We start from the raw sequence: 16,763 nt of genomic DNA, 5'->3' as shown, positions 1-16,763 counted from the left end.
GATTAGTACCAAAACAAGAGTTCATGAAAATTTACAAACATAATTCCACTTGATCTAATTTAGCATTCCATGCAGAGAATTTCATTCATACATTCCCACATTGCCAAAAGTCTCACAAAACATTTAAATTTTCATAATATTCTAACACTAAAAAATTAGAAATTTTATTCAAACTCCATTTTAAAAGCTTTAAAATCCATGTCTTTCAAAAATCTCAAAATTTGAAAATGAAGAATACCCTTTTAGTCTAAATGTGCGCAACAATCATTCTATACTATAAATTTTGAATTGTAGGCACTTTATAAAACAATTGACACTATAACCACATATTCTGGAAAATTTCAAATTATAAATCTATCACCCTAATTCATAATTTCCAATTAAAATGCGAAAGAATTTATTTCCCTACTTCATTGATTGCATACAATCCATTTTGAAACATTTAGAAATTAAAATAGAGGAAAAATGGAGAATCTACATTAGTTTTTGCAAGAAATTCAAATGCAAACCACTTCACACAAGCCCAACAAAAGATTGATTCCTTGTACATGCACCTTCCCTTTCCAATTCCTATATACTGCAATTGTTTTCAGTCCAAAACCCTTCCTAAATCTCTTGCAAACACCAAATCCATTTATGAAGAGAAGAGGGTTTCCTTCATACTATTTTTCTTCACACCAAAATGCATAAGTCCAAAATAACTCCCATTTTTTTTTTCTTTTTTTCTTTTTAACGCTCTAAAATTCAACTCATTTACTATAATATTAAGTTATTTTAAACTATCTTTTTTCCCCGATTTCATCCTTGAACCCAAAACATACCTTAAAGTATTTTTCTTTAATACTAAATTCAAATATTTCATTAAAATCCATATAAACCTATTTCAACATTAAATTATGCAAAATTACCATTTTAACCATAAAAGCTCAATTTCATACTTAAATTAATGGAAGACAAATTTAGCATTAAGACATGCAAACACCCATTACTGGGCATCCTGTTGGCTTGATGATGATTGGCATGTATTCATCACTTGTTGTCATTGATGAAACACTCTCACACACATATGATTACATTGACTACCGATGTAACTTCATTGATTTACATTGTTAACCGGTATGTTTAAGGTCTATCTCTAACTGGTACTCTGTGTCAACCGGTGTGTGCCTAAGAGACAACCCATGGTTACATTAAGTCGACATAAAAAATAAAGATAGATTTGAAGATGAAGATCAAGCGGAAGATTCCAGGACAACGGTTCACATATTTTGTTCCAACTGGTATTGACTATTCTAACCAGTATCCATTTTTGTGACGAGTTACCAACACCATTTGTTTGGCAGTCATTTTTGTGATGAGTTATGTTTAATTGTCTAGATACACTGCACTTAGGAAATTGTGTTCCTATGACCGACATAAGATTTGTATGTCTATTTAAAGACATCTTAGTGAATCATTCAAAAAGAGAGAACTGCTATAAAAGAGGAGATTTATGTGAATACTGATATGCATAAAAAGTGAAATCTTTTGTTGAAGAGCAATATAAGTGTTTAGATGGAGAGCAGTGTTGAATGTACTTAGAATGATCTGATCAAGCAAGTCTTGTGCTACTTAGAACAGGTCAAATCTTTCTTGTTGTTTTCTAATCATTACAACATAATCAAATCCCCTAACTGTGTAAGCTCTAACAAGCTTCATTGTACAAATCCTTTAACAAAGTGATCCATTAGTTTGGATTATAAAATCCTCCAGCAAGGTTACTCTTAATAGGGTATAAGCTTCTAATCAAGGTTGGGATCTCTAACAAGATTTGCTGCTAGCAGAGCACTTTGTAAGACCTTAACCGGTCAGTTTTTTATTACTACAAATAGTTAACTTATGAGTACCATCTCACCGTGGTTTTTACCTATTTGGGTTTTCCATGTATAAACACTTGTGTTATGGTGGATGTTCTACTTTATGTGGATGTTGTTATTTCATTTTGGATAGCATGTATTTTTTTCAAATTCTTAGTTAACTTCATCTACCGGTTAGTGTTTAAAGTTGTGCTTGTTTTGGTGTCACTGATTCACCCCCCACTCTCAGTGCTTTTCAAGACCATCACATCCACATGGGTGCTAGGGTTTCTAGAATGCTACCAACCACGAGGTCTGAGGTATTTATTAAATAAAAAAATATTAAATGAGTATGACAAGAAGGACTAAACAGTTATGGCCAATATAATAATTCCCATACAACCATTGTTAGAGAAATACTCAAAATTGTGAAGCTAAATGGAATAATTCCTTGTTCCTATAACTATTCAACAAACACTAAGAGTACCCTTGCATATATATAATAGCCGAAGCATAACAAAATCATCCAATGTAGTTGAAAACCATATATAATTTTATTTCATTTAATTGATCTAAATCACATTATCTTTCAATTTTAAATAAATACTAATATCCAAAAATATTGTAAAGTTGTAATTATATTTATTTCATATTAAAATCATATCTCATATGTATCATGGGATTGCAACATAATAGTAATTGGGTTTGTTCCCAAATCACATGAATCATATGGAATGTCATCACAAATGAATACATCAAGCCCTCACAAGGAACATGTCACAACATCATACATGCATCTCAATGCAAATAACACGAAATACCAACATGTTGATGAACACCATCTTGAACATGTTGGTGGTCCATACACACTAGGAATAATAAGTTATCATAAACACATTGAAGCAGCGCGTAAAATAATCACTTAGAAGCAAAACACAACCACCACCTACACATCCCTAGATACATAGTTAGATGAAGGCTAAGACCAACACATCTCTAAGCTACATGCATTAAGGGCATTACACATTAGCTTTATCAAGAAATCTAGGCATTGTCCTAAATATCAACCTTCTACAATGATACCTTATTATTATCTACTCACATACAAAGTGATAATGAACATCAACATGCTTAGAAGGAGGATGGTACATGGGATTCCTATCCAAACATACAACACTAATTATAACCACTATTAAAAAAACTAATACTTGCACAAAGTTTGAATAACCATAGTACCTTCTTTGAGGCATTTGTAGTCGAGATGTACTCTACTTTAATGGTAGACAAATAAACCATGAGCCACCTATTACTCATCCAACTCACTACACCACCAAATAGAGAAAACACATAGCCACTAGTAGACCTCCTATTATCCAAGTCACCTACATAATTTGCATCCAACAAACCTTGTACATCCAATGTCTTATCTATATTCTTATTTCCATTATAACATAAATAGCAACGAAAAGTTGCTCATAAATATATGAAAATCATGTTAATATAGGTTGAATTCTCCTTTTGGGGTTAGATATAGAACTACTAAAAAACTCCTACTTAGTGGGTAATATCTTGTCTAGTGCAAACTTGCATGCATCAGGCTAGAAATAACACTAGCATAGGGAAAATTACACATATTCTCAATATTACCGTCAAATATAGGATAATATCTAAAAAAATATTACTAATAATTGAAAATGGAGTAATCATACATGTTTACAATCATGCATATTGAATTGTTAAAAATGGTAGCACCACTCACTCTAGCTTAACCAAAGTATTTTGTGGACTTGAACACCATTGATTTGAATACCAAGAATGCAATTTATAAGCCCCTAATATTTCATATCACATATGATAAAAATCTAACTTATATGCTCCATAATCATCACCTTCTTGTTCCAATAAACATGTTATCCACTTATATGACAATGAATGTAATATAATCATAAATTATTTTAACATGCATGCCAAAATGGAACTAGATGTTCTAAATGTTGCATGCACACTATAATTATTTATCTTGGATACAAAAGAATAAGTTTCTCACAAATATTAGTATAATATTTTTAACCATTCCATTACTAAAACACAACTGCACCTTTCTCTTACTAACAATCTACTTAGTATTATTGTCACCAAGGAAAAATTATCCTCCATCATATGTCTTGTACGATGAAAACCACTCCTTATGGGGATTCATGTGGTATGAGAAACTTGAATCAATGAGGCAAGCATCATCACTAGTAGAGTTAAAAATAAATAAATAAATAATCATTATCACCAACATTAGAAGTTTTTTTAATTTTATTTTTATTTTTATGGAGTAATCAAATGATTTATTTTTTTCTTTTGGATTCCTTCTTCACATGCCCTTTCTTTCGACAATTCAAATACTTGAATTTTCTCTTTCTCGAGGTTTTCAAAAATTCTTTAAACTTGGATTATTATTATACTTGTTTGATCTACATTTGTCTTTGGGACTTCCTTGCACACACATGGTACCGATTGAGCCATCATCCATGGAATTTCAACAATTATCAATTTTCTTAATTCTGCTATCTATCTACTCATCCTAGTGATGGATCGTGAAGTATGATTTGAAACATTGATGAAAAAATAACACATAATTGAATCCAAAAGCTTAACAAATACAATCTTGAATTCTTAATCAAATACTAAATTCCGTGAGAAGAAAATGTGCAATCCATGATCTAACTCTTAGCAAGAACCAATTTTCTCTAGAGAGGTAATATTATTTAAAAGCATCTTCAAACTATGTGCCATAAATTTCAAGAAATTAATGACCACAATACATGAACTTGTTAGCCTATAAGTAAATGAATCAACTTGTCGTCATTTGGGGATTAAAGAAATATGAGTGCAATTAATATATTTGAGAATATGACCTTTTACTAGAGAAATTCAAAGCCACTATAATTTCCTTGTCAATAATCTTCTAAGAGTGTTGAAAAAACATAGAAAGTAGACCATCGAGGCTTGAAGTACCATCCCCTTTCAAAACCATAAGCACATTATGCACTTGGTAAAAAGAGAAGGACTCCATCATAAAAGAGTTTTCTTCTTCATAAATCAATTCGAGAATACAATTTAAAATCTTGGATCATATACTCAATCCCTATGTCCCTCACTATAGAGCCTAGAAAATCATCTCAACTTAAATATTTTTGATTAAGGAACAAACAGGTTTTGAAGGAACCCAAAACCCTTTAACATAGCAAAATTACAAAAAACTGCTTAAAGATATACCCATAAAAGGAAACACATCCATAAGACAACAAAAATCCAGCAAAAAACTAAAAACTAGAAAAATGACAACAAAAAGAAGAACCTAATTCAAATTTTCAAGGGCTTCCGCTTGTGTCATGTTGAGAGAAATCTTCTTCAAATCATGTATGTCTTGATTAGGAATGTTCTTATTTAGGTTGGCAATCTGCCCTCATATTCTTTCTTTAATTTCTCCTCTAGGTTTGAAATTCTGTTCTCAACTTAAATGTTAATATCACTTTAATTCAAAATAGAAAAGATAGGCTTGAGACGAGGCTTTAACCTTTTATTTCATATTTAATTAAAAATAATTAGAGCCTATGATAGGAAGCATAAAAGAAGAATAAATATAACCTTGAATCATTTATCCATGATATAAAAGAATGAAGACTAATGTTTATGCACTTCACTAATTCACTCTTTAACTTTTTGTTTAAGACTCACCACATTCAAACCTAGAAAAGCCTTTAAAATCGCATGAATTGAGCCCTACTAAGCTCATCTTGTTCTTGAAAGCTTCATTTTAGCCATTCTCCTCTCATATTTTCAAAGATATATAAGCCAAAACAACAACTTCTTGATATTTATTTATTTTAATTAATTAAAAAATTAGTTAATTTGTAAGTCCTTATCAACATATTCCATTGCTAATAAATAATACTTACAACTTCTTTAAACAAGTGCTGGCGAGTACTTGCCTTATAATATTGATATAATAGAATAATTGTGAATATAAATTTTATATATTAATATAAAAATATAAGAAAATTAGTATTAATGATAACTATATAAATCTAGTTAATTATTATAGAATTGATTTAATATTATGATATAAACATTGATATAATATGATAATCATTAACATTAATATTTAAAAATTAAAAAATAATAATTTAGCATTAATAATAAAATAAATAAATCTAATTAATTATTCATTAATTTAATATTTAATAATTAATAATATATCTCAATAATAAATAATAAATATAATTATATAATAAATTTATTAACATATAATATATATTACATAAATAACAAATATGCATTTCAATTGATTATTAACAAATTAATATATAGATGAAATTATCAATTATAATTACATAATATCAATAAAAAATATTTTTTATTATAAATATGATTTTAGTTAAACAATTATTACAATATTTCCATGTTAGTATTTATAGAGAATAATGAAAAAAAGTTGAGAATTTATAATTTATAATTAATTTTATTTATATAATTTAAATTGTCATAAATATAGAGATAAAAAAAATTTATATTATTTTAAGAAATTTGTGTTGAAAAATTATCCTTCACTATATCAAATAATTAATTTTTTTTAAATTTCATAATAATTAATATGTAATGTAGATTATAATTTAATTAACATATTATTTTAATATTTATAACAATTAATAATAATTTTTAAAATAAATATGTGAGACAACGAAAGGTAAGGAGGAGTGGCACCATAAAAAAATCCTTCGATTCTATAATAAGTAAAACAATATTGTCCAGTGGTTGAAAAGGAAAATAATTTTTGTAATTTGTAAACTTAAAAAATATGCATGTAAACATAAAAAAATCCTTCAATTCTATAACAAGTACTAATAACTCTATAACTATACAATGACATCACCTTCTTATCCTAAAAGGAAACAAAAAGATAAGTTAATTAGAAATGACAACTTTCCTTTCACTCTAGATTGTTGTTTAAGTGGTTGATTTTTTTTAGAAGACAAATTTTGTATTTTATTTTTATGGGATTTGTTGTAGAGTGATCTTTATCTTGTTTTTTAAGATAAAAGAACAAATAATCTAGATAAAGATTAATTCTCCTTATATTTTACATTGATTTTTAATATTATAGATATACTAGTTATAAATATAATTTACAAATAACAAATAAGACACTAAAAAACAAACAAGAAAATGTATTATCCAACATCCTATTATTATTTATAAAGATCCTAACTCTTTAGTACTATTTCTAGACCTAACAACTTTACTGGATATATTAATTAATTAATAATAATAGTACCAACAACTTTATTTATTGTTAAATTATGTTTAATTAATTGAATAAATTTTAAAAATATAATTGAATTCTTTTCAATTATGTATTCCCCAAAAAAATTAGTACAAAAGTTTTAACCTTCCCCAAAAATTCTGCATATGGCCTTTATAACGAAAATAAATAAATAAATAAATAAATATCTGTCTTAGTTAATTCATCCTTAATCAAAGGGTGTAAAGTATTTTTATCCACTTGTAAATAGCCCCATATATAGCAGTCAAAACAATGATGAGTTATAGATGTGGATAGACATGGCGTAGGGCGCCACTGTTCACGCACTTTTTTCCGATGTCCATGTCAGCACTTTCAATCCTTTATATTTCCCTCCCTCTTTGGCGCATTGCATATTCTTTTTCAAACTTCCTCTGAATAATCAGAGTTAATTGTGAAAGAGAAAAAATAAAAATAAAATGGAAGCCACGTCGGAGGATCGACCCCCTGCACAGCGCCTGACATTCGCGTATTATGTGACTGGTCATGGATTTGGCCATGCCACCCGAGTAGTCGAGGTAGTCTTTTCTGTTTTGTACTACTGGAATATTCAACGTTGATTATAGTGCATGCTGTAGAATTTACTATTTATTTTTAGCATTGTAAGAATTTTGAGAATTGTGATTCTGTAAAGGATTCTCTGTTAAGTATCAAAATCGAAGGATATAGAAAGAGGACTAGCTTCTGGTTTAATCTGTGGCTGTTTTTTCCTCGATCACACTCTGGTCCTATCTTCAGGAAGAGGAACATGTATAACAAGAGTGTAGAAACAGCTATAAAAGAAAGATGAGAGATGGGATGGGGAAATTATAATGTTTTTTTAATTTCTACTAATTTTGCCTTCGGATCAACTATTTAGAATTATTTTCGCTCATGATGTATTAGGAAAATTCATACATGATAAGGGAGAGGTATATAATTTTCTCCCTCCATAAGATTGCTGGGTTGCTGCTTTGATTTAGGGTACTTGTGCATGCATAAAACGGTGTTCGTAGTTTGAAGACAAAGATTCGCTTCAGTTTCCACTTAACTTATATATATTTGGATAATGCCAAATTTAAATATGGAATCTTAACAAATAGAAGAATATTTCTGGGCTAATATTAGTTTAAGATCTCAATATTGGAAAAATTGCCCAGAATACTCAAGTTAAGCAGAATGAAGTTTTTCAAAATTACTCCTATTTCTCACATCTTTCAGCAAGATAGCTTGTTAGAAGTGCTCATCTAGCAAATTTCTTCATCATTTCTTAAGCAGAAATAATTTGTGCATATTGGTTTTCATAAAGTAGATTTGACCTACTTTTAGAAGCAGCCTTGCTCAATGATCTTTAGATGGGCTCATGCACAGTGTCACGAGGGCTTCACATCGAGAAAATTTGTGCTTATTATGTACTTTGATATTTGAAGTTTTTGATTTTGATTTGATTTGATAGCTTGGCTGCCGAGAGATTCTTAAGGAGGGAATATGTATTGGTGATTACCAGTTGAGCAATTCTTTAGCAGGAATATGCATTGGTAATTGGCGGTTGAGAAATCCTTTCGCAGGGAATATGCATTGGTTATTGGCGATTGAGAAATCCTTCAGCAGGGAATACTCATTGGTAATTGAAGGCCACATGATTTGAATGATCTGGGGATTGGACTCATCCCAGGAGAAATCATGAAAGCACTGCAAATAGTAAAAGCCCAATAGTCTCACGACTGCTATCCTACAAGAAACTTTTATCTATTTGATTAGATGTTGCCTCAAAGAGACACTGGATAAATGCATTACTTGGAACACCTTCTTGCAGAGCCTTGTATTTCTGAGTGAACAAGTATTGAATGTTTTTCTAAAAGTGCGAGTAAAATTTGCACAACTCTACTGATTTCCATTTAGTTTTGTGCTGATTTCGAAGGAATGGCTCTTGTGCAATATGTACAAATGGTGCGAATCTTGTGCAAAATTCGTCTCATTCCCTAGCCTTCAGCTCTACCTATACACACATTCTCATACATCCCACATTTGATCCATCTCTGCACATTCTCCCAAGATGACTACATTTATTACATCGACTTCTTCTAATTCTAATCTTACCACTTTCATGGTCTCTTTCCATGGCTCCTATTGCTGTTCCTACCTCCTCCTCCATTGGCTTTACTCTCCATAATGGCTTACCACGTGGTTACTCAACACTCTTAACATGTGCCATATCCATATGCATATCATGTGTAATAGTGAGACTTCCTATCAATAAATAACTAAGTTTCTGGTTCTGGTTCAGATTTGTGGATCCGGCAATCTTTTTTGGAGGTTGGATTCATCTGTACAAAAACATATAAAAATCATAAATATATTATTTATAATCTAAAAATAAAGAAGATCTTTAAAACCACACAGATCTTCGATGCATGTTTTTCATGTGCAGCATGAGTGAAGGGTTCAGTCTTGCTGAGTAGAGGATGAGTACTCACTGAAAATTGTCTTTAACTCACCAAGTCTCTTAACTATGCTGGAAATTATTAAAAAAGCGAAAAAAAAATCATTTAAAAAAAGCATGGATTCCATGTTGGCACTGCCGGAACCACCCAGGTTTTGTATGGTTCACCTGGCTTCATCTGGGACAAACCCACAATCATAGTTCCTCAATCCACCAGGACTGGAAGATGCACCGAATCAGTACCTGGATCCTGGGTCAAAATTGTCAGATAGGATAATATAGATAAATAATATTAGTCAAGTGTAACAATTGGTGGTATAACTACTCGAGAGGCATTTTTCAATGGATGTATGTCCAATGTAATCTGACTTAGGACCATTTCTTACTAATCCATAGAAAGATAAAGTAGTATGTGAATGGTCTCACTTGTTGTTAATGCTGCCATAGATATGAAAGTATCTCATTGGGTACGATATTAGCAGATATGAAAGCAATTCTCTATAATATTATAAAATAGAGCAGAGCTTCACTGGAGAAAAAGTGGAGCTCGGCACTCTCCTTATTATTCAAGGTGAGTGTAAGATTATGATTTTTAGCTAGTTGCATATTTTTTGGGTCACTGAAAAGTTTTAGTGCTAAAGGTAAAACAATTATAATTTGAAAAGATCCTAGGGCATTAGTAGTGTTTTATGTTTTGGAAGCATTTCTGTGTGCACAGCTCTAGGAGCTGTATACCACATTTGGAAACTTCTTTGGCCTGAGTTGGTTTCATGCTTCGTCAGCAAAGTTATTTTCGGTGCTGTAAGTGATATCTAAGTGACACTGTAGTTCTATTTTGTTTTCATATTTAAGGCATTCAGATCTTCTATTATAGTTTTTTAACATATTTAAACAGAAATTGGAAAATATTACTTGTGAACATTCAGAAGTTTAAATCTGAGTTCTCAATTAGATTTTAAGTTTCAAATCTAAGGCTTACAAATGACGATTTTTATTTGCAAATTTTCAAAACTATTAATAAAAGTTTAGCTGTCTACTATAGTGACAGGTTTATATATTCTTATTTTGAACTCAAAGTTTCTGCCATAGTATTAATAATAGTTGTAGACAGACAGCCAAAAAAATAAAAAAATAGTTGTAGACAGACACAGTGTGCATATAACTGGGGTATTGTAGTCGCTTGCTTTTCCTGGAAGTTCTCTAGGCATTAGCCATGAATTCATACTTAACTATCTAGCTAAAGAGTATGAAAGAATGGGAATATAGTTTTGCATGATATGCTTTCTTGAATATACTGTTGAAGGATGTCTTGGTAATATTACATTTTTCTGATGTCATCATGGGCAATAATTTAAATTTAAGGATGGGGAGTTTTCTACTTTACCTGTACGTTCAAGCATAGCAGGCCTTTTTTGGTAGTCTATCCTCATTTCTTTATATGTAAAATACATATATAAATTATGACACAGTTTTCTATTGGCAATTATTTGTAATAGGTAGTACGGAATCTTGTTGCAGCTGGACACGATGTTCATGTGGTCACTGGGGCCCCTGACTTTGTCTTCACCACTGACATAAATTCACCCAACCTGTATATTCGCAGGGTAAGCTACATCCAGTATTTTTTGCATTTTGTTAGTTTTTTTCTTTGTTTCTTTCATTCGTTTTCCAAAAAATTATTAGCTCTCAAAGTCTTCCTATTTTTTTTCATAACTCTTTAATGTTTATGCAATTGCAATGTTTATTTGACGAGTCTCTTAAATCTTTTAAAAAATTCAAAAAATGTTGTCATAGACTGTTGCCTTCATAGTGTGGAACTAAAAGCTGTGATGATGGTTATAATTAGAAGCGATGCATATGCATCGAATGTTGAAATTAGTAGCTAGCTCAGATTATGCTAGCCCAGATCATCAAACTTTAATGTTGCTAAAAGCAATTAAAGTTTGATTTCACACACTTAAACTCATATAAGGCTGGCCCTATTTGGGCGTATAAGCATAATGTAACGTGTTCTAAGGCAGGACCCAAATTGGGTGGTTAAGCAAACATAATGTAACGTGTAATGAGGCAGGACCTATTGATCGGTTTAATTGTAAAATATAAAATATATAAGCAAGCTGACTTGCTAACTTGACACCTCAAGTCAAGTATATAAACAAGTAAATTGTATGGCATTAAACATATTCATTCACACACAGCGAATTGTCCTCAATCAGCGAATTATCTCCTTTATTCAGCAGACTGTTCACTGAGTCAGCAAACAATAACTTAAGGATAGCGAAATGGTTTCTAGTGACAGCGATCTTCATCGGAAGGACAGCGAACATCATTGGAGGGACAGCAAACATCATCATTTAAGTGACAGCGAACTATTCTGGGCAGCGAACCTCATCCTAGGATCAGCAACCTTCATCTCAGTGACTGCAACTCTCCTTGTGGCAGCAACATCCTATGTATTGCAGATAAGTTCTTCATTGCAGACATTACACTACTGTGCATAGTTTGCTGATTGCTTCTCATTGTAAAGATACACTTGATAATTGCTTAATAAGATCTGAGAATTAATGCTGGGTTTTTCCTCCAAGAGGGAGATTTTCCCAGGGTAAACTGTGTTATGAGTTCTTGCATCTCTTTATTTCTGAGTTCTGTTATATCTGATTACTAAAATTAACATTGAAGCTCCAAGGGAATGGTTTCTTAAGATATTATCTAGGGGGTTCTATTATGGGGCCCTTTCCTTGCATATAAACACAAACATACTACTAACTGAAATACTTAATAAGAGATACAGCAGAGTCAACAATAACAGAATCAACAAGCCACTACACGTTCCAAGGTAATATAGAGTGAGCAACATCATGTACCAAACACTGATCAACCAGACAGGACAAAACAGCATGAACAACCCACCATATGTGCATAGCTGTCTCAAACATTTCACATACACAGACCACTACTCTATCATATTACAATAATTAGACACCTAAACTCAGAACATTCACCACATTAGGACATTTTGGACGCCCACCACTGGTGAAGACCAGCATCAGGAGGAACCGATTTCTATGTTTCCATTGCATTACTGTGAACTATGTACCTCAACACACTGATGGACTCCACAAACAGCATTCTGGACTCAATGCAGCTTCCAAACCATGAAATTTGAAATATATACCCCTAATGTTTTTTTGAAAATTTCCCCAACTGAAAATGAGATACAATGCAATGTCCAACTCACCTTCTGATCACTCAGTTCTCTAGACGGGCAAGGTGAGAGCATACAGTAAAATGACCACACGATTATCTAGCTTGCAGCAACTGAAAAGAAAATGCACTAAGTGGCAAGCCGACCAATTTCAGTTTAGTGGAGTACTATGCAATAACTGAAAAGAAAGGACTATTCAATGTTTATTTAATGGAGTGTACAGTACAATGAGCATAGGCACTCCATGCCTATTCGATTGATTGCAATTACAATAACTATAACAATTCCACTTATTCAGAGGGGTTAAAAAAACAACTCTTCCACTTTTTCATTGGCCAGTAAATACAGAATCTCCACTTATTCAGTGGAGAACAAACGACTCTTCCATTTATTCAGTGGGGTGATCAACACAATACCACCACTTGTTCAATGGGGTGAGTCAATACATCAAAGAGAAAGAAAGAAAGTATTGATGGTACTACCATCCAGAGTATTACAAGTTAGCTCAAAAACTTTCAAACATAATAAGTCTGATTGCTGATATTAAGCTGTTAATGAATATTACTGCTGCAACAACCCCAGAATGAGTTGCATAACATGAAATAACCAGCTCATCAATGTCACAACAACGAAATACCTTGGTAAAAATAGCTTGGTCAGGTCTGATATGAAATTGCAGCGCTGGATAAGCTCAAACCAGCTCAATGAATCACCATATAACATGCAAATATGATGAAGTTCACCTCTAAAAGTCTGAAACTAGTCATAAAAACCCCAAACGTCACCAGTCAAGTCAGAAATGTCATGAAAGGTGGGGTGATTCCATGCTCATATTTTCACACACATTCCAGCAGTGGTATAACCTGTACTTGGGCTATACATATTTGCAACAACACCACAAATTCTCCCTTTGGACCAGCAGTGAAACAATGTGATTAGGGGCAACCAGGTTTGAGAAGCAATATTCAACTGTTTAGAAGGACTTTGGGTCTGAAACCAACACCCAGTGAGCTGCAAATGACTGGCAGGCCTGTAATGAAATGGTATGGCCCAACAAAAGAAAAAGCCTCTAGAATCTCCTTTCAGTCACTCTGGAACATCTTGACACATTTAAGAAACAATATCAGATTCAAATAACTCAAAACACAGCATAAATATTCTTTTTGAAAAAACCCTGGAAAATACTTCACTTGCAGGCATAGCTATGGCATTTGTTTGAAACCACCCAAACCAGCTACGAGGGTTTCCACCTTGATACTGAAATGGTAATTGCTTGATTGATCAATGAAAATGAAGTTGTACATATAGGCAATTACAAGACGATGTTTCTAAAAGAAACAATCATAAATATAGAGAGAAATAGAAACAAATTAAAATAACTGAAGTACACTAAATGACCATTAAATAATAATTAAATACTCTAATACCCACCCTTAATGGTCATCCTATCAACTACACCGAGTTGCCCCCTAAACTTGAGAAAATTATCTGGGCTCAGAAACTTGGTGAGGATGTCTGCAATATGATCCCTAGTTGGAACATACTACAACTGTATAGATCCATCTTCTACAAGTTGTCGAATGAAGTGACAATGAAGCTCAACATGTTTGGTGCGCTCGTGGAAGATTGGATTCTTGGTAAGTTTCAACACCCCTTGATTGCCACAGAACAAGGGAGAAGGACCTGCTTGAGACATTTGTATGTCAGAAAGCATCCTTCGAAGCCAAACTGCCTCACATGCTGCTTGGGCAGTTCCTCGATATTCAGCTTCAGTTGAGGAAAGAGCTACCGCCTATTGTTTCTTACTAGTCCATGTGACTGCACTCATGCCCAGATTGAAGACATGCTTAGAAGTGGATTTCCTGTCATCAACAAAACCTACTCAATCAGAGTTTGTAAAACCAATTAGTTGAGGATTTTTTGCTTTTGCTATATAGAATGCCAAAGTCAAGTGTATCCTTCACTTATCTTAGTACATGCTTCGTTGCAACCCAATGTTTTGCCTTAGGGGCCGTCATGAACCGAGATATGTAGCTCATAGCATTATTGAGATCAAGTCTAGTGGCTGTGAGGTAGATGAGACTGCCAACTAGTTGCTTGAAAGCTGATTCATTCACCACAGGTGTATTTGTTTTGGCTGATAGTTTCAAACCTTTCTTGATAGGTGTAGATGAAGGTTTGCAATCATTCATCTTGAACTTATCCAACAAACTCCTGACATACTTTGACTGAGAAATAAAGGTACCGCCATTGGTCTGCCAAACCTCTACACCAAGACTAATGCAAAAGTCCCAAATTTGTCATATCGAAAGACTGGCACAAATTCTGTTTGATCTGCTCAATCAAATGTGCCGCACTACCAATAATGATCAGGTCATCGACATGATGACAAGAAGAAGGATATAACTACCACTATTCTTGACATACAAGTTGGGACCCGAAGAACTCCTCTAAAAGCCCCGTCCAACCAAATACCAATCAATTTTTATGTACCATGCCTGAGGATCCCGTTGGAGGCCATAGAGTGCTTTCACCAGTCTGTATACCTAGTGTTCTTTACTGGCAACCTTGAAAGTTTGAGGCTGCGTCATGTAGACCTCTTCCTCCAATTCATCATTGAGGAAGGCACTCTTGACATTCATTTGATGGACCTTCCAGCCAAATTGTGCTACAATGGCTAGAACAAGCTGGATGTTGCTCATCTTGGCTATGGGAGCAAATGTCTTCTCATAGTTGATGTGTTTTTCCTGTGCGAACCCTTTAGCCACCAATTGAGCCTTGTACTTATCAAGAGTTCCATTAGCTTTATACTTGACTTAATAGACCCATTTGCAGCCAATGGGTTTCTTCCCAGGTGGAAGATTTGATAGAACCCATGTTTTATTCTTGCGAAGACTATGATGTTTAGCTTCCATAGCTTTTTCCTATTTAGGCTTTCCTTGTGCTTCAGAATAATTCCGAGGCTCATAAATACTAAGGTACCGGTTCTTGGCATTTTAGGTTGGGTCTGGGTCCTAGTTCTTGCTCGGTCCTGGTCCTCCCCTGGTTCCACCCGGGTCCTGCCCAGGTGGATGGGTTCTTTGTGGGTCCTGCCACAGAGAACCCACAAAGAACCCATCCACCTAGGTATGACCCAGGGAGAACCCGGGTGGACCCAGGAGAACCGAGGCCTGTGGGTTCCCAAAAAATGGGGCCTACAGGTCATAAAACACAAAAACCAATAAAAATATACTTTAGTATTTTAAATTTTTTTAAACATGTAAACCCATGTCTCTCTAATCTTTTCCAATATGCTTCACCGGTCTACTCTGAATTCTGTTCTTATCCTCTACATAAGGCTGCTCATATATTCTCTTGTTCTATCGCACCAAGCTGTTCTAGACTACTGCAGATCTGCTTTTATTTGTCCTTATTCTGTTCATCCTTCTGTCCTAATGCTATTCTTATTCATCTCTGTCGTGCTCTAACTTAGGATCCTTTGTTCGTGGTAGAATGATGTTGTATTATATTATTCTCTGTAATATCTGATATGTTTATAACTGCTGTAATATATCATTGCAGCAGTCGCATTCTATATTTCATTTTTGTATGGATTGTGTCATTGTAATAATCAATAATGGTGGTGATAGTTTATAAATTATATAATTATATTTTATAATTTTGATGTTTGAACATACATACATATCTATCTATCTATCTATCTATATATATATGGACGAACCCGTACCTGTACCCAAGTTTTTTTTTGCCGAATCCCCGAATTTGAGCCCGAACTAGTAACTTAGCATAAATACTTTGAAGATTTGCCATGAGAGCAAAATTTACTATGTTCTTTTTGCCCTTGCCTCTAGAAGATATCCCTTCAATAAGCTCATCATCACAAACAACACCAATGGTCTTTTCCCACCATTTAGATTGTAGAGTAGATGCACCTGTATCCAACTTAGG

General features: G+C 33.2%; 1 protein-coding gene across 1 annotated transcript in view; it reads left to right on the top strand.

Moving 5' to 3' along the window:
- Positions 1-7,454: 7,454 nt before the first annotated feature.
- Positions 7,455-16,763, top strand: part of LOC131072802 (L-arabinokinase) — a 249,262-nt gene continuing 239,953 nt past the window's right edge. The window contains exons 1-2 of the mRNA XM_058009061.2: positions 7,455-7,706; positions 11,107-11,214. Coding sequence (XP_057865044.2) covers positions 7,608-7,706; positions 11,107-11,214 — 207 coding nt within the window. The 5' untranslated portion in view covers positions 7,455-7,607. The remainder of the gene's footprint in view (positions 7,707-11,106; positions 11,215-16,763) is intronic.

The sequence above is a fragment of the Cryptomeria japonica genome, chromosome 2, assembly GCF_030272615.1.
Source record: "Cryptomeria japonica chromosome 2, Sugi_1.0, whole genome shotgun sequence".
NCBI classification, from domain to species: Eukaryota; Viridiplantae; Streptophyta; class Pinopsida; order Cupressales; family Cupressaceae; genus Cryptomeria; species Cryptomeria japonica.
This window is presented reverse-complemented; position numbering and strand designations above follow the sequence as displayed.